The sequence below is a fragment of the Crocuta crocuta genome, unplaced genomic scaffold (genome assembly GCF_008692635.1).
Source record: "Crocuta crocuta isolate KB4526 unplaced genomic scaffold, BGI_CrCroc_1.0 scaffold645, whole genome shotgun sequence".
In the NCBI taxonomy this organism is placed as follows: domain Eukaryota; kingdom Metazoa; phylum Chordata; class Mammalia; order Carnivora; family Hyaenidae; genus Crocuta; species Crocuta crocuta.
This window is the reverse complement of record NW_027530190.1, coordinates 1,477,011-1,496,125: the sequence shown is the minus strand read 5'-3', so window position 1 is coordinate 1,496,125 and position 19,115 is coordinate 1,477,011. Positions and strand designations below refer to the sequence as shown.

Here is a 19,115-nt window from a genome sequence, read left to right as displayed (position 1 = left end):
TCAGTGTGTGAGCTGCTTCTCCCAAAAATTCAAACATGTCATGGAAGAGCAGTTTTCTTCCCATTCATTCACGCCAGTAAAACGTGGCCATTTTCATGTTAGCAGTATGAAAGCCTCAGCATCAATATTGTTTTAATTATTTACATGTTCTGAGGCAAGACTGTGGGACCAAAGCTTTTCCAGACTTCCTTGATTAATTTTCTGTGCAGTACCAAATTATACATTATCGAGGCGAGGAGACCACAGCACATCAAAGAGATCGCCCTAAACCAGATCCCCATCTCCTTTGGTAGAAAACAAGTGCCTCATTTGCTAGATGGAAAGGAAGTAGCTTTAGTGAAGTCAGCTATGCTTACTTTCCTTTTGATGTAGCATCAAAGCTTACTTAGTGCTGTAGTCTTAGATTCTGAATGAATTTTCATCCTGTTGGGTCAGCCTCAGGATCATCTGAAAATATCCAGAGGCCCAAATGACCAAGCCAAGACTCAGCCGTGGGCAGCTCCTCCATTAAGAGCTATAATCCTGAGCTCTAATGAACCACTTAAAACCAGTAAAATGCTGTGTGTGTGTCCACAATGATGAATGTGCCTGTGCACAGAAAAGCAGCATTAGTATTAATCCAGGCTGCCAGGTACGCTTCAGTTCCTACTCCTGAGGTGAGGGGTTCTGCCCTGGCTGAGTCTCTTGGTCAACATCCACAATGCAAAGGCTGTATGCCTTTCACAACTTTGTTTTAGAATGACACCTTTCCCATCACTTTTCCCATCGCAAAGTCTAGTTTCAGTTAATAATTTATTTGAAGACATCACTCAAATTAGGTGTATATCTTTACTTAAAAGAATACATGTGGGAATCAAAAATAAGCTATCATAATTCATGTGTTTTAGACTGTGCCCAGCAGTGTTGCATACACTGTATGCATTGTTAGGCACGTTTTCCAACACATCAGACCAGGAACCCCCTATTTTTTGGAGGAATCTATTTTATTTTTTTAGAAAAGAAAGGTATCTGGGAGTAGGGTGGGGTAGAAAGGCACATAGAAGTGTGGAGAAGGAAAGATTAGGGAGAAGGTGACCTGATTTGGCTCGCCAGTGACTAATTCAGATTGACTTTTTAGCAGAGTGACAACAAAGAACTGGACGATGCCTTGGATCAACTTTCTGACAGTCTCGGACAAAGGCAGCCTGATCCAGATGAGAACAAACCAATAGAGGATAAGGTCAAGGTAAAAAAATATATATACTAATTGAAATTTAGGGTTTAAAGCATAGAATATCCTACCCTGCACATAAAAGGAAAAAAAGAAAAACCCACTTGGCATTTTAGTGAATGGCTGAATGACTGAAGTCTCATTTTTTTTCTTCTCTGTACCCTGTTGTCTTTATTTCCTCAGTGAGGACTGTGTGAGCGCACAGGTTTAGGCACATATCCTCTCAGTGAGACCACACTTAATTATGGAAAAGTGCAGCTCTGCCTTAATGTTATTCTCTTCCCACATTTATTTTTCTTGGTTTAATCTCATATCAAATGTATGGCACACAAATACATGCATTTTAGGGTGACTTACTCAGTACATGGAGGGGCAGAGGTCCCCCATTTGTCAGAGGTTTCTGTAGCAGCCTCCTGAGCCATAACTCTGCGTGCAAACCGCTAAATGAAGCATTGAGCCAGGAGCACTGCAGAGGCATGTCTGCAAGGCACACACTATTAGCCCCACCCACTTTCTAGAACATGAGTAAATGCTTATTTGTGTCTAACAGTACACAGTACCAAATGACCCATTCAGCTTGGAACCTGGAAGTAACTGGCCACATCCATGTCCAAGAATGCCCCAGTGGCATTTCAAAAGATCCTTAGGTCTTAATTCTACTGATGTTACAAGAATATGGATGTGAACTTGACCTATATTTGAAAAATGATAATGATACAGAAAAATAAAGCCTATTCCCTCCTCCTCCTGGAGGGGTGGGGAATGAATGTCACTGAATCATTCCGGGACATGCCCCAGTGAGGTGAGGATGCGGGGAAGGAAAAGGTACTGCCTGAGTAGCAGGGACTTTTTGTAGCACTTTTGTTTGCTACTTGTGCTGGCCTCTCAGGGTTTGCTCATGCACATCCAAGTTGTAACTGTTTTATACCTAAGTATCAAGGTCCGGCGACTTGAACTTTTTATTTAAAAAGTGAAATTCACATAAAGACAAAACATAGTTTATACCGTTGAGCTTTATCTCTTTCTGTCGTTTCTAAGAACAAATATTTTATCATTTATTTTAAAATAACAAGGTAGGAACTCACATGTGGATTGACCTGGAGAAGCACCTGAGTTAACTTTATTTTCCATCAACTACTTATCTGTTGCAGTCATCATTTTGTTGTTACTTAGGAAATAAAAAGTCTGTTTTGTCTCAGAAAAGTAAATACTTAACAGTACACGTGTTGTCTAAGTGAAGGAGAAAATATATTCCATGTTTACAGGAAAAAGCTAAAGCTGAACACAGAGACAAGCTGGGAGAAAGAGACGATACCATCCCCCCTGAATATAGACACCTCCTGGATAATGATGATAAGGTAAAGGTCTCTGTTTGGATATAGATCACAACAGGTTTTAAATTTCAGATCTCCCTTGAAATGAATAGGAGCTACATTTTAACAGTAGCATCAAAATGTAACATGACTGAGTGCTTTTAATGTGTTTCTGATGAGCAGATTGTCTAGAATTCTGTTGAATATCTATCTGAGCCAGTACAATATGTGTTCACTGTGCTGGGCGCTGTAGTGTAAATAGAATTGAATAATGTTCACTCACTCACCAGTGCTGAACAGTGATACCAGGGCATGTACACTGATGGATTCTCTTTGCATGAAAAGGCTATAAAAATGATAGTTATGGGGCACCTGGGTGACTCAGTTGGTTGAGCAGCTGACTTCAGCTCAGGTCATGATCGCTTTCATGGGTTCAAGCCCCATGTCTCGGGCTCTGTGCTGACAGCTCAGAGCCTGGAGTCTGCTTCAGATTGTGCCTCCCACTCCCCTTGCCCCTCTCCTGCTCACACTCTGTCTCTCTCTCTCAAAAATAAACATTAAATTTTTTTTAATGATAGTTGTAATCCTGACTGAAGCAGAGGCTCCTTGTTGAAGGGGAGAAAGGAGCTGGTACTGGACTGATGAACAGGGCAGATAAATACGGCCCTGCCGTGACTTGGGGTCGACCTCTACACCACTACCAGCGCTGTTCAGAGAAAAGACAGGCAACACTGTATTCCCCACTGCCAGTCCTATTTCTGTATCTAGATCTGCTCTATCAAGAAGTTTTTGGCGGTGCCTGGGTGACTCAGGTCATGATCTCTGGTCCGTGGGTTTGAGCCCCACGTTGGGCTCAGGCTTTATGCTGACAGATCAGAGCCTGGAGCCTGCTGCCGATTCTATGTCTCCCTCTCTCTCTGTCCTTCCCCTGCTTACGCTGTGTCTTTCTCTCAAAATAGTATTTTTTTAAAAATTAAGAAAAGAAGGCAGCTTTGGCCTTCTGTTTTTAACATGAAGCCAGATTTTCTTGGGTCAGCTGGGCCATATCCTTCCCTTTTGGCTCATTGCAAGCCAGTTGTATGATAAATAATGTTTCCAGGCCTGTTCAGAGAGAAACAAGAAAGCCCAGGTTACATCCTTCCCTTTCTGTACTGACTCATTTGGTGGGTTCGAAGATGCCCTGTTATCTTCAGGGTCTCTTACTACAGAAATCAATTCTCCTTGCTTGCATTCAGTATTCTTGAGGATACCAAGTCTACATTGTGCTAGAAGCCTCCCTGCTTTGATAATACTGCCTTACCCTGCTTGTATTCTGTGGGAAAGGTATTATTTAATAGCCTTGCCTTTGTAGATGGGTAAAGTCCCTGATGAGCTGTAGCTGTAATCCTAGAAGATCCTGGGGGGTGGAAAAAGAATCTCTATATGCCATTCTAGCCCTGCAGATCGTTCCAGTGTGTAATAAGCTTTTATAAGTAAGACAGAAAAACAGATTATTTAAATATTCTTAATAGTCATTTTAACACATGATGGCAGAAAGTTCCTTAATAATTGTTTCTTTCACTTCCACGACCAGACTCTGAGGTTTATCAGTTACTGCAAATCAATACTCCATTGTACCTGATGTCATTAAACAACAGATTTTATGATTAGTGGCTACACCTAAGTAAACCTTTACTAAGATCTATGTTTAACCAATAACCTGCCTTATTTTTAAGGGCAAACCAGTAAAGCCACCTACACAGCAACCCAAGGACTCAAAGGTAAATATCATAGCAGCATGTTCCCATAAGCAAAGGTTGTTTTCATTCTAGCTGAACTGTATTTTACATTTTAGAAATCTGAAATTTATTGAATGGCTACCTTGTTCTTGGTATGATGTGAAGACATACAGTGTGAGTGGGTATGTGTAATTTCTCTTGTTTAGCCCTCACAAGAGCATATTCAGACCGTTCCATGTTTCAGATTAAAAACTTGAGGCTCAGAATACTAAGCCAACATGTATAAAAGAGAAGAAAGTAAATCTGTAAGGATTTTCATGTTTTAATATTTCCTTTATAGTACATTAGTTTCTTAGGAAAAGAATATCAGCAAGGTTTCCTTTTCTTTTGATATTTTTAGTGATGTGGAAAAATGTCCCTTATGGTATTTTTGCCTTGGGCTCCTTCACTGATGACTATTTCTATTAATATCTCAGAAACCTGCAGATGACAAAGACCCCATCGATGCCCTCTCAGGTGATTTTGACAGCTGTCCTGCCCCAACAGAAACCTCAGAGAACACAGCAGAGGTACTATACTACTTCATATGGACTTTGTTGGTGTGAATACATAGAGCTGTAGGCTCAGAATGAATTCAATGATGCCATAGAGAACTTGAAAAGAGAGATAAGAAATTCACCTATAATTATACAACCCTGCCAAAATTAATGGGCATATGTATCTTTTTCCATATGTATCTATTTTATATAGTAGTAATTCAAGTGCTTAACATTGTTTCATAAATGTTTTCCATGTTGCTGTATAATCTCCATAGCCACCATGTTTGATTTCCACAGTGATGAGTTCACTAATGCTTTGTCTGTTTTCATTTAAAATGAGAGCAGTGCCTCCCTGCACTGTACCTTCTTGTGGCTGTTGCCCTCTGGGATTCCCTCTCCTTTCTGCCCATCTCGCTGACTCCCTCCCTCTGGGCCCCGTTCAAGCTCCAGCTCTTACTGCTTCTCTCTTCCCAGGCCAAAGTCAGGGGTTTCTCCACCATGCTCTCTGCCACCTGGGGGGAACCTTTGTCTCTATTTATACCGGTGAGCTGTGCACTTTATACAGCAGCTGTGGTCAGCATTAGCAAAATTCCTGGGACACAGCAAGTACTCACAACGTGTCATTAAAGATGAATGAAAAAACTGTGTAGTACAACAGGTGTGTGGCATATATAAGTCAAATAGAAGGAAAAGTGAATTGAATGCCCTTCCTTGTTATTTTCAGAAGAATTGATACTGTAGATCCGTTTGCTGTTGTTTTGCTCTTATTGTCACTCTTCTCCATGTTGGGTGATTTAATTTCTAGACCACCTCAGCATCCTATTTTTTACTCCTGGATAAATAATACCTTTTGGTGAATGGGACTTTCTGTGATGATTTCCATTGTTAAATTTGTTTTCCGTAGCACTGAAAACAGTGCTCTCTTGGCACAAAAAAAAATCAGTCCTGATAGAAGCAAGATCTGTTTTGATTACCAAAATTCCTCATGGAAATTGGCAGAACATCACTGTGACCCACATTTTCCACTGCATTTTTAAGACGTTTTACTTCCCAACTTAAATACTTCTTTGTATATTCAGAGTTTTCCATTTTTTAATTACACTTGGTTTGATTGCAGCCCAGAATTAACTGTTAGAGGGACTGATAACAGTAACCTTATTATGTTTCCTTTGTTTTAGGACAAAGTCAAGACAACTGCTCCCACATCCAAAGCACCCAAGAATGGGGGTAAAGCAAAGGATTCTGCAAAGGTAAACAGCACTAAATATATGACATGGAGTGGCATTTATCCTTTTAGTCAATTTAGTTTCTAATTAGAATCTATTTAGAATAATTGTTTAAGCACTAGCTATCCTTACCCTTTTCTCCCCTTTGTCACAACGAGTATGGAAGACCCCACCGTAATTTTACTGTTCGCAGTGCCAGCCCAGCCATCTGTGCTAGCCTGTAATCAGTGTAGGCCCCTTCTCAAACCCCCTCATTGTCTGCAAATAGCCTTGCCTTCAACGTTAGAAAAGTGAAGGCCACCTTGCACAAAATCCGTAATGTCCCTTCCCACCTACCCAATGACATACCCTTTCCCCCACTTGCCCTGATTTGGCCCTTCTTTTTGAGAGGTCAACAATCACCTCTTTCTAGGATCTTCAACCTTTTCATCTTCTTTTCCTTTGTATTGTAAACACATTCCAGTTCTTTTGCCACTTTAAAAGCAATTCTCAAAAGCACTTCTGCCTACAGTCCCATTCCTTCCATCCCTTCACCTTTAAAACATCTATAGCAAATATTGGGAAGGGTGAATATTTTTTTACACCTTCTCTCCAAAGTCTCAGACCACTACATGAAATTGCCCAGTGCACATTTCTGCTTATGGATAACACATGGACAGGACAGATTCATATATTGTATTTCACAAAATCTAAATCGCCAGTTTAGATTACTTTATATGCCATTAAGAAAAAAAGTCAACAACTTATATGGATTCACTTTACAGCCATAGCAAATTAATGGTGGTGAGGGGAGGGTAACACCAGGGAATGTCGTTTGTATAAATTCTAGAACACAGAAGCAGTATACAAAATTAGAGACGACCTTGGGGTGTTGGTGACCCAGAATCTTCATTAGATGCCACCTGGGAGGGAGGACTATTAGTACTACTTTCTAGAGCTCCACTTTGGGTGTAACAATTACTTAAAAATAAAATCTAAAAAAGTTATAGGGTCCAGCTTCTAAGAGCTAGGTATTAATGGAGCCAAATGATTGAGAGATTCCTATCAAAATTATTCATACTGTGCTTGGAAGCTGAAGATACAGCTTTAAAAATAATACTCTAGCTGTTGCAGAACTCAAAGAATCAAGATGGTGACCTAGAAAGATCCTGAGCTTGCCTTCTCCTATGGACACATGTAATCCACAGCTGCATATGGAATAATGCCCTTTGAGGCGGGGGAACCCCAGAGCTAGCTAGGTGACTTTTACTTACTTAGCAAATGAAAACGGCCCAGATGGAAGCAGTTAGGGGACAGGAACACAATCACACTGTAAACCCAACCATAGGCACCGTGGCCCATAATCAAAAGGGAACTCAAACCTCACAGCTTCTTCCTGAGGAGCAAAGAGTTTGAACCCCATATTTGGCACCCCACCTTTTAAGACCTGCATCTGAGAGAGAATCCCAAAAATACCTAGCTTAGAAAACCAATGGGGCTTGTGTCCATGAGATCCTCAAGGCTTTAGTGATCTGAGAACTATTCTTAAAGGGCTAGAGACCATAGTTGCACCTCATGAGTCTGGAGGGACCCCTCCAGATCACTGGGCTCTAGCAGCCAGCAGGACTTAGTTTGTGTTTTACCAGCCTGTAGATGTGTGCATTGTTTAAAGAGTTCTTTGTAGTGAATTGGCTTCTAATGAGCATCAGTCTAGATGCTGACAGAGATCCTCCCCTTTGGGACCTTGACAGATCTCGGCACACTCTCAAATACAAGGAGCCTATCACAGAGGTTTGAGAGACATCCAAGAGCTAGAGCAGGGTTGAATCAAACGGTTTATCTCCTACATGAGGACATTCCTTTAAGACTAGGAGGTGTGTCTGTTTAAAGCACATGAACCAACATAGTTAAGGAAAATGAAGCATAGATAAATAGGTTCCAAATCAAAGACCAAGATCAGTCCTCAGGAAAAACAAAACCAACCTTAACAGAATGGACCTAAGTAATTTACCTGATGAAGAAGTCAGCATAGTAGTTACAAAGGTAGTCACAAAATTTGGGAGCAGAATGGATGAACACAGCGAAAACTTAAGATATGAGAATAGTGACAAAGTACCAAACAGAAGTCACCAAGCCAAAAAATACAATATGTGAACTGAAAAATTGAACAGTCTGTGAAGCTAAGAAAGAATTAGTGAACATAAAGACATAGCAGTGGAATTCACCCAGTCTCAACAGTAAAAGGTTAAGGGACTTCTAGGACAACATCAAATGGACAAATGTTAACATTATAGGGGTCCCAGGTGGAGGAGAGATACAGAAAGGGGCAGCAAACTTACTTGAAATAATGGCGGAAACCTTCCCTAACCTGGAAAAGGAAACAGAAGTTTTGATCTAGGAAGCCAGTAGGATCCCAAAAAAAAGATGAATCCAAAAACACCTAAGCCAACTAACATTATAATTTAAAAATCACAAGTTAAAAAGTCTTCAGCACAGGGAAAAGAAAACCAGTGGTCTCTCTCAGCAGATTTTCAGCAGAAACTTTGCAGGCCAGAGGGAGTAGAGGACCTGTTCAAAGTGCTGATATAAAAAAACTTCCAACGAAGAATACTCTACCTACCAAAGCTGTCATTCAGAATAAAAGGAGAGCAAGTTTTCCAGACAGAGGAGTTCATCAGCACTAAAGCAGCCTTAGAAGAAATGTTAAAGCAACTTCTTGAAGCTGAAAATAAAAGGTGCTAGTTAGTAATAAGAAAACGTATGAAAGTACAAATCTCACTGGAAAGATTATAGTAAAATTTAGAATAATGTGAAAGTGTAAATCCAGTTTATATGTCAATTTATAACCTTAAAAAGAGTGAAATCCATAAAAGATACAGGAAACCAGATTGATAATTGCTCACATCTCAAATAGGTTAAATAAGCAAACAGATATTTAAGTTATACAAAGTACATGATCAAAATGAAGCTTAAAAACTCCATATTCAGCAGTGACCCCAAGTCAGAGAGGATCAATTACTGTAAAATCAGTGAATACCATCCAAAAATACCGATGTTCCTCTTCAATTAACCCTAGTCTTAAAAAAAGAGTAAAAAATTTTAAATCACCTAAGATTATTTTTAGTTTACAAACTTGAAGGTGAACAGTTCATAGTATGGGCTAAATGAAAAATCCTTAGAAAGGCCCACTTATTTTTCCTCCACTTTGTCATCTTTTGACCCTTTAATTTTGCAAAGCCCATCTCCTCATAAGAATCTTCTGATTGATCTGCTTTTTGATACTTAAACCCAGATGGTTCTGCTTTCCCTTTTAGGCAAAGGAGGAGACTTCCAAGCTAAAAGCTGATGAAAAAAATACAAGTTAAAGTTCACACTATTTGGTAAGTTCGGTGTTTGTTGTAAATTAAGACAACTGTACCTTCTACGGACCTGTCCCATAGGTGAGGGAAACAGTCCACCTCTTATTCACGTTCCTTTCAAACTATTGGCATAAAATGCACATTATAGTGTCAACAGGTTAATTCATTGAAAAGCCATAAATGGAATAATATGCTCCTGGAATGTTTAAAAATAGTAATCTTATAATTAACAGCTCTTTAAAACATCAGGCTAGGCTTTTAAAAAAATGACCACCTAAGTCTAGTCGACTCTCTGAAACCAGATGCTTGTGACTGCAGGTTACCCACTTAGCCTGTTAAATCTTACAGTGAAATGTCCTTATGATACTGGTGTTACCAAAATAACCAGTGGGGTAAACAGAAGTACCCTTATGGCTAGAGGAAAATTACAGGAGTTTTTTTTTGGAACAAAAGCAAAGGAAACGATGGACCACTTTTTTCATTGTAGTTTTCCAAAAGTCAAGTATTTTCATTCTATGTAATAATGACTGAAGAACTTCTTTGGATAAGGGAATCTGAGATGTATCTTGAGAGACCTTATATTTCTTATGTAATTCCTATATATAAGACTGGGTCTTACTCCAAGCCATTAAAGCTTATGACCACTGGCTGACTAAAGCCTAAAGAAAATTAAAATGTAGGTAAGATTGAGTTAGTCTCTCTCATCATGGTCTACTTTTGTTTCCTCTAACAAGCAAGGCATACTCATTAGAACTGTTCAAAGATTTTCCCCCAAGTTAAAGTTTTCTAAATTCTAGAATTTTCTAAAAACATTCTCATGTTTACTCATAGGAGAGTCTAGTAAATGTTATGTTTGTTATGCCTATAACAAAATTCTGTATCGTTCACTGGATTTTTTTTTTCTTTCAATTTTTCAAGGTATCTGTCTATAAAATCTTCAGCTGGTGGATGGTGACTTTTGAAGGACAAAAGGCTTTGAACAGAAAATTTTTCTGGGTGGCTTCTAGACAGTGTTATTTGTTGACTCTTGACATCCTAAACATTGGTTATTCTTTTCCCAGAAAGAAAATGAATTTGTCTGGTTTATCTGTGTAACTGTACTGAGTATTGATAAACTTTGAATTTTTAAAAATTGCCTTCAGTTGGGAGAGACGGGAACTCTATATTTCTAAGAGATCTATTTGATAGTTTCTTAAAACATATAAAAGGAAAAACCTTTGCAAACATTTGCACATTCTAAACACAGTGCCTGTAAATCTCATTAGTATTTTCAGTTTGCACTTAATTCTTTAATTGTTGTTAGCATTTGGAAAACAGTGCCTTGAATGTGTTTAATGTTCTGATTTCTCATTACCCATTTCCTCTGGGGCTTTAGAGCTGTATTTGATGTTTCTTTGGTTAATGTTTATAAGTCAAACAAAATATTGTACATTGGGCACATATCTCCTCTTGGGCTGCTAATAAATTGATAACCTGGACAGACCAGGACACGCTGTACACAGTACTTTTTTTTTTTTTGCCAGAGGCTAGGACTTCTGCACCATAGAGCCCGCATAAGACATACTGAGACTGGAATCAAGCCAGAAGAGCAAAATGTGGACACATGTCACCACATAGTAAGCTCCAAGGATAAGAAAAATCCAATCCTTAGAATATTCATATCCCTTAAACTCAGTTGGGTTACTGTGTTAAGCTATGCCTTGATTTTTGATACATATAAGCAGAGCAGCAATTATTTGCTTAGACCATTGCCACGTTAGTCTGTGCACTGTGTGCCATCCGGCTTTAAGGAAGTTAGGTTTACCAAAGAAAGACAAAACTTTGACTTGAAAAAAAAAAAACCTATCTGAAATTTAAAAACCTGCTTTTCACCCACAGCAATTCAAGAATGAGGTTCTGATGTCATGTAACTTTGAATGGCTTCTCAGATCTTTTGTAATGAATTGGTGAACATAGCACTGATATCCTTGTGGGGATTTTGATAATTTCCCCTTTATTTCCTGGTACTGAATGCAGGAACAGATATCAAGTATAGGTCATAAAACTGATTTGGAATTCCTCATTTTGGAGAGTACAGCCAATCCTCAGCATGTGTCTTACGTTCTTTTTAGAACTTAACTGAGTTCACTAAAAATGAGAACTATCAACCAACACTATGCAGGAAGTGGGGGGAGAGAAAACACTGCTTACAATGGGGCATAAAATGATGTTGCTATTCTTTCTTTAGAAATTCTCATAAAAAATCAAGCACATACCTATAGGTTATCACAGTTCACTCTATGTGCTGCGTATCTATCCCATGAGAGGTACGGGCATTATTCTATTACTCTAAATCTGGAAAATACAAGCCAGTGTTGCGGGGAGTAAACAGACCTTTTCAAAGCACTGACGAGAAAATGAACAGTGTTCCTGTGGGATTTCAACTGTATTTCTAAGTCTTCTAATTAGGTAGTATAAAAATATTTTCTTTTTTTGAAAGTGAAATCTTTCTTTGACATTGACAGATATATTTGCAGGGAAATGGCTGCAGTATTACTAATTTCCATGCATATACAGAAATATTTTTAAATCCAGAGATTTAAGAAATGCTTGTAAAAGGAAACATTAAAGGTACCCTGAATATGCCTTTTGTTCGTTAGAAATGTATTTAAGTCTTGGCCACTTACTGGTAATTAATGACGACTAGACTAAGCTACAGAATCTGAGTCGTCTTTCACCTGTCTAATTAGGAGGCAATAATTGCAAATATCTGCTTAGAAGTAAATAAGACCATTTTTATTCCCAAAAAGGTATTCGCACATTGTTGTAACAATATTGTTAATGTTTTTAGAAAATTAACACAGGTTGCTCAGGTGACCAAAAATGAAGACCACTATTTCCATGTTTCATTAAATCAAAATACAAAATAATTAAAGAAAAATATTTTACATTAAAATCTTGGCTTTGTATGTCTTTTAAAAGGTTAATACCTGGGAGTGGAAATTACCAGTGATTCCGGGTTTTGTTTTTATTTCTCAAGCCATTAGACTATGCAATACATATAAAGAGAATCGTAAACACATTTATGTCACTCTATTCCACAGTATTAAAACATACTGACATTTTTCATATCTTATTCTTTTATCTTAAGTTTTATAGTATGTTAAACTCATAAAGGTCTTCAAAGACAACTCAGTGCCACACTAAGCTAATTAATATAAATATTTTCAGTTTCACATTATTTATTGGAGACTCTGCCATGACTTAGAGGCAGTAAGTGCCAGTAACAAGTTGTTGGGGAATTCTAAACTAGGCCAAATATGGAGCAGAAAGAGGAAGCATCACCTACCTAAGTATCAACAGCTCCCAGGTTCAACTTCAAATGAAAGATTTCTCCACTAGACCTGAATGTACTCTGCTTTTTTCAGAGGGACACTGTATCACTCAGGGTCCCTGAGGAAACAGACCACACACTCAAATTAGGATTATTTGAGGAAGGCTCTATAAAAAGTTTTGCTTTGTTTTTTTTAACAAAAAAAATGGAGACATGTAAGGAACCCACAAGTACTGCTAGGCCTATGAGAAGCCAGACTCCCAGTTCACCCTTCCCTCATCCTGGAGAGATGAGGGGAGCAGCAGTGACTAGAAGGCAGACCTGGAAAAGGCTGGGAAGAGAAGAGGGCCACTTCTCAGGAGCCAGGCTTCGGTGGAGGCCAACCTGAGGCAACCTGCAAGGGCACTAGGGCAATAAAGCACCCCCACCTACTCTCTCCTACCCCAGCTCTCATCTGCCCCCCCTCCCCCCGGCCCCATGGGAGACTGGCACAAGTCAGCAAACAAGCCTGATGACATGCGCCTTCCTGTCAGCCCCTGGGCTTGCGACAGAGAAGGGAAAGATGGAACATGCTGGCTTAGTCACTGATCCAGGGGTTCACCATTGAGTCCCTGCTAGGCACCAGTCCTTAGAGGAGAGTGACAAAACAGCTTATGGATGGCACACGGGGAGCCGGGGTTTGGAAAGCAAGAGGCTGAAGTATAGGATATAAAACGGTAGAAATAAGCTACGCCCCCACAATAAGGAACCCATCGCCTGGGTTTAGATTGCAGGGCGACACCGGTCAATAAAATACATCAGAGCAGTAACCCATCGATGGAACAATTTAGTAGCCGGTCTTCTCGTAGGAATAGTCAAATGAGTAAGAAGGAAAAGAAAAATATCTTGAGCAGAAGCCAAAAGAACCATCTCTGGTTTGAAAATAATCACACCTGACAAAACTTCAGCATAACGTTACCACAGGAACCACTGAGGAAGGAGGTGTTAGAGCAGTGCAAGCTTCTCACTTTGAAGCCACACTCTGATTTTATCAAAATTCTTATCCATCCAACGTATGTTTTCCTCAATGGTTTCAATTGTTTGCTGGACACAACGGAGCTGAGAACTGTTCTCTTTCAAGGAGCTGAAGAATCCTTTTACCTTGTAAGGAAAAATTGATTTTTTTAAAAATCGGATTTAAAAATTTTGTTTTATTATATTATACAAGTATAATTTCGGACTACTTCAAACAAGCCAAAATAGCAGCATTTGCCAAAATTCTGCATAGAAGAAGGCAGTGCCCCATGTCTGGGTAGAATTACATACACAGAAACTTAAGCTCTACAAAATGAGCTCATGCGTCATGATGTCAAATTCTGCATTTTCCTTTGCACTCTTTATTTATTCGCAGTTGCCAGATTCTAAAAGACTTCACTGTATACCATTTTATAATTAAGGTTTGAGTGTTTATTTAATATGTATAGTTATATACACATCAATGCATACTTAGTTTTGTTTTTTTTTAAAACGTATCTAAAAAGCATAACATGCAGAGTATCTTCTTTGCCAAGGAAAACGATTTGAACCACACAAGTGCAGTCTTTTTCCTTGGGCCTGGCCTTGTAGGTCATTACAGAAACAAGCAGGTTATGGAGGAAATCCCCCAAACCTTGCCAATTTCTTTTATCCTAGTCCACAATTCATGTATTGTTCCTCCAAGATAAAATCCACACAAAGTTGTCCACGGTTTTAACGAGATAAGATACCACTGTCTCAAAAACACCTTGTTTCAGGGCTGGGTATCAAATTCTTTAAGCTCACATGAGAAAAAGTCTGTATTATTTATTCAGCATGGATTCCAGACAGTTAATTTCTTAAAAACCCATGTTGTAGGGGCTCTTGGGTGGCTCAGTTAGCTGAGTGTCCCAACTCTCAGGTCATGACCTTACGGTTCCTGGGTTTGAGCCCCATATGGGACCGGCTGCTGTCAGTGCAGAGCCCGCTTCAGATCTCCTGCCCCACCCCCCATCTCTCCCCCTTCCCCACGCATGCTCCAATTGAGAGATCTCTCTCATACATTTTTTTAACAATTCATGTAATATAAATTTGAGAATAAGAGTAATAATAGGCTTTTGAAAGATCAAATCCCAGTATTAAATGATTCAGGGCTGTTTTAAACTTGGTATCTCAACACAGCTTTTCAGTGAGCTGGAGGCCTGTTCGCCTGCTGTCGCAACCCAGCCAACACTTAGTGTGCCTCATGGTCCTGCTCCAGCTGGAGCTCAGCCTACTGTTTCATCCTCTCAGAACTCAAGGTGAATACTCAGTTAAAAGAATGACTCCAGGTACTATACAACAGCCCTATCACATCACTAATTTTCCTACGTAATTATTTAATATAAGTCATTTAGCTGTCATCAAATTATTTTAAATAATCCTGAAGGAGCCCTTCCTGATGGGACCACTCAGAAGAAACAAACAAAAAGAACTGTAAGACCTGTAAACAAAGCCAGCTGCTAACCCTTGCCCTTAAGCTCTTTCTGACTCCAAATTCTCTCTCCTGTCTTCACCTACCTTGGGAAATGCATCCTCTCAACTGACCATTCGATTCAAACCTGCCTCCTTGAGAACATGTTCTGTGCAATAAGTTGTGTGATGTAATAGAAAAAAACAGTTTTAGCCTACTAACTTGTTTGAGCCTTCGTAAATGACTTAACTTCTCTGGGACTCAGTTTCCTCATTTGTAGAATGAGAATGCTCTTCACCTTGCAGAGCACCAGTGAGGATACAGTTATGTAAGGTGAGTAAAGTGCAGACCCTAAAACCCAGCTTGTGTCAGGAACTCAACCTCATCCAGTTTTTCATGACTGTTTACGCTGCCCCTGATTCATCCCTCTGGCTGAAGTACTGTGCTAGACGCTGAGGAGGAGGCAGGGAGCCAGGCAAGCAGCCTGTCCTCATGGAGCTTACACTGTAGCTGGGGAAACAACAAGCAGTAAACTATGATTACTTTAAATATACCACTGTGGGCAAAATACACTGAGGCTTTGACAGTAACTGGGAAGGGGGTGGCCTACTTTAGACAGAGTATTCTGGGAAGGTGTTATGTGATCTGGGACCTCTAAAGGATAAAACGAGCCTTTCCACTGACAAGTTAGGGAAAGAGCAAGCCAGGCAGAGATAAGAAGTTTAGAGGCTTGACACACCTGGGTGGCTCAGTCGGTTAAGTGTCTGACTTCCACCTCAGGTCATGATCTCACAGTTCCTGAGTTCGTGCCCCATGTCGGGCTTCAGATTCTCTGTCTCCCTCTCTCTGCTCCTTCCCCACTCCCTTGCTTTCTCTCAAAATTAAATATTAAACAAAGAAGAAGAAGAAATTCAGAGGCTCAGAGACAAGCCCTGGTAGCCCAGGAGGAGGAGGTGCCCAAGTGACTCAAGTGTTGTATGAATGTGACACAGAAAAGCACATAACAATGGGCTGGAGAGGTGGGCAAGGCCCCAGTCATCATGGTCTCTTGCAAAAAGTCATCAAGGAAAGGCTTCGGATTTATTCCAAGCTGAACAGGTAGGAGTCAATCATGGGTTGATGTGGAAAATGATTTGGTATTGGCAAACTGGGAAGCCATTCAGGAGGCTATAGCCATAGGCCAGGCAAGAGATGAGAAAACCTTGGAGTGGAGTAAAAGCAGACAAGTGTACAGATATAGTGTATATGCTGAAAGCAGAGCCAAAAAGACTCAGGATGAGTTGGATGTGAGGGCTGAGAAAGGCTCAAACTGACTTCTACATTTTACCTGCCAGTAGGACGCTTGCCCTTCTGATGACACCGGAGATGCCATTTCCATGCCCTACCTCAGGGCTTACTGCACCTGATGTTTCCTTTGCACACAAAAGACAACTGCATTTCTTTCAGGCTCTGCTCACAGGTCTCCCAGAGAACAAAGCTCCAACCCATACTGTCACTCTTTCCTTACCCTGCCTTATTCATGGTCAGAACATGTAACCACCTGACATAGGTTGATTTGTCCATAAATGATTCCCTCTATGAGGGCAAAGGCTTTGTCTACCCTGCTCATCGCCATAGCCCCAGAACGTAAAACCATGTTTCCCTTATAATAAAAATGTAATATCTTTAAAGAATTAATGAGAAAAGACATGAATAAGCAAGTGTCTGAATGAAATGTTTTGTTGTGATAGGTCTGGTCTATGGACAGCTGTCTCACTACTCATAGCCCACGACTACTCTTCAGTCATCACCAAGAACAGCTCTGCTGTAGACCTCACCAGAGTTCAATCTTGAATTAGGTGCAAGTTAATTTTACAAGGCTGCATGAAGCTAATGAAAACTAGAGAAGATAAGGGATGCAACATTTCTTTTGCATTTTTTTAAATGTTTTATTTATTTTTTTGAGAGAGAGACACTGTGTGAGCAGGGGACGGTCAGAGAGAGAGGGAGATACAGAATCAGAAGCAGGCTCCAGGCTCTGAGCTAGCTGTCAGCACAGAGCCCTATGCGGGCCTCAAACCCACAAGTTGTGATATCATGACCTGAGCCAAAGTCAGACGCTTAGCCAACTGAGCCACCCAGGCGTCCCAGTGTCTCTTTTACATTTTCAAAACATGTGTCATGGTGTAACCAGACTATACAATGAAGTATTCCTAAAAGATTAGTATTAGGCTCTCAGCTTTTATCTAAAGGCAACATACCTTTAAAGCCATGTAAAACTTGTTCTATACCTTTAGAAAACATTATTAGAGAAGGAACATCACATGACAATGATCTAGACATCCAATTAATCAAAGTTTAAGACGATAAGAAAAGTCTGCTTTTGTGGAAAACATTTACATTCCAGGTTCCCTCTTACCAGACAATGGAAATAACTCATATGCTTTTCTCAGTGTTTTCTTAACTGCTAGTTAGTGGTGATGCATTTACAGTTGCAACAAATTATCAGCATCAACCCCTCATACAGTTACCTCTTTCTGTCAATTATGCAGCCTTTCCGTATTTAACATTTCTGTTATATACGGACCTTACAAGTTGCCTAAAATTCTTTCTGCAAATACATGGCATATAAATAAGTAACAAGAAATCATGAATCTAGACAGTGGAGAACCTAGATTCCAGACTCGCCTCTTTCCTAACAGCCAAATGATCACCTAGGGCATTTATACCTCTAATGACAACTTTTAACATCCTAATAAACAAAGATTAAAGGCCTCCAGTAATTTTTAAGCCCTAAAATTTTATGCCAGAGCTAAGACTTCTTAACATGTTGACGAAGTCATCGTTTTCAATACTTTATTTATAACTGATTTTGGTTGGTGTCCAAAACATGACAACATCCAAAAAGAACATCTACTAAGTGACAAAATCCATTCCTAACTCCTCATACCCTTATTCTGTCTACTCCATATTTATTAGTTAATTGTCACTTAAATTTAAAAGTTGCATTTACCTCTTCAAGCCGTGCTCTTGTGGAGAACTGATTTGTTGTTCCCACCACCATAATGGTTAAAGAAGATGAGCCAAGTTCAAACCTGGAAATGGAATTTGTCAAGATGCATCATAAAGTATTTATTCATTTAACATGTGTTTTTAAGTGCCACGTAATTTTACAGAAGTTCACTAAAAAGGGGTTAGGCATGAAAAAATCTATGACACGATCCCCATCCTCCAATGAGTTAAGATATCACCGTAAAATATAAATACCCCAAAAGCTGAAGAGAAGATGCAGTACCCCAAAGAAAGTGCTAGAGGCTTCAGAAGTGCTAGAGAGCTAGACACGCGCAGGTGCACACAAGCAGCAGTGCTAACACAAGATGTGGGTTTAACTGTGCAGAAGAAGCCTCCCGGTTGGTCAGCAGATGCAGAGAGGGATTGGAATGGAAAACTTGACTACCCAGATTCATTAGTTAGCACTAAAGTTTGAATTTTATATTTTCTAAGAATATTTTTGAAGTATCTCTACTTGCTATCTGCAATAAAAAAAAAAACACATCTCTTTAGACCATCACTGTTGTTTTACAAACAAAGCTAAGACACAGCCAGGTTAATGGACTTTTCTAGGCATAGCACAAATTTGGCACTACTTACTTTTGTGTAAGTTTATCCCAATTTTCTCTCAGAAACTGCCAAGCCAATGGATATCCCACCGGGTTCCTGCCAACACCACTAAGAATATGTGGAAACTCTTGAAGTTTTATTTTATCTCCCTTAAAACCTTCATCAAGTAGCCTAGAAAATTTAAGAAATGGTAACAATGAGTAATCCTTGGAAAAGTTGTAAATCACTTTAATAAAATAACGTGTGAAAGAAAAGCAAATCTGTCAATAATAAAGACCAAATAGGTAACTAGAGAGCTAATAAACCTGCTAGATGTACATAATAAAAACTCACATTTATAGAGTGTTCACAACATCCATTCTCATGTAATCACATTTGTTCATAAGAGAAAATAGATAAGAAAGGCATATCT

The 19,115-nt window shown here is 39.5% G+C and overlaps 2 protein-coding genes across 8 annotated transcripts in view; one reads left to right on the top strand and one right to left on the bottom strand.

Annotated features, from left to right (window-relative positions):
• Positions 1-10,841, top strand: part of CAST (calpastatin) — a 103,311-nt gene extending 92,470 nt beyond the window's left edge. For 5 of the 7 annotated variants that reach the window (XM_077765213.1, XM_077765216.1, XM_077765215.1 and 2 more), the window contains 7 exons: positions 1,118-1,225; positions 2,476-2,568; positions 4,239-4,283; positions 4,718-4,810; positions 5,959-6,030; positions 9,300-9,365; positions 10,263-10,841. In XM_077765213.1, coding sequence (XP_077621339.1) covers positions 1,118-1,225; positions 2,476-2,568; positions 4,239-4,283; positions 4,718-4,810; positions 5,959-6,030; positions 9,300-9,350 — 462 coding nt within the window. In that variant the 3' untranslated portion in view covers positions 9,351-9,365; positions 10,263-10,841. The remainder of the gene's footprint in view (positions 1-1,117; positions 1,226-2,475; positions 2,569-4,238; positions 4,284-4,717; positions 4,811-5,958; positions 6,031-9,299; positions 9,366-10,262) is intronic. The other 2 variants (XM_077765214.1, XM_077765217.1) reach the window with 1 other exon arrangement.
• Positions 10,842-12,097: 1,256 nt separating this feature from the next.
• Positions 12,098-19,115, bottom strand: part of ERAP1 (endoplasmic reticulum aminopeptidase 1) — a 44,517-nt gene continuing 37,499 nt past the window's right edge. Inside the window, exons 17-19 of the mRNA XM_077765212.1 lie at positions 18,734-18,874; positions 18,096-18,177; positions 12,098-13,797 (exon numbers count right to left, since the gene is read on the bottom strand). Coding sequence (XP_077621338.1) covers positions 13,642-13,797; positions 18,096-18,177; positions 18,734-18,874 — 379 coding nt within the window. The 3' untranslated portion in view covers positions 12,098-13,641. The remainder of the gene's footprint in view (positions 13,798-18,095; positions 18,178-18,733; positions 18,875-19,115) is intronic.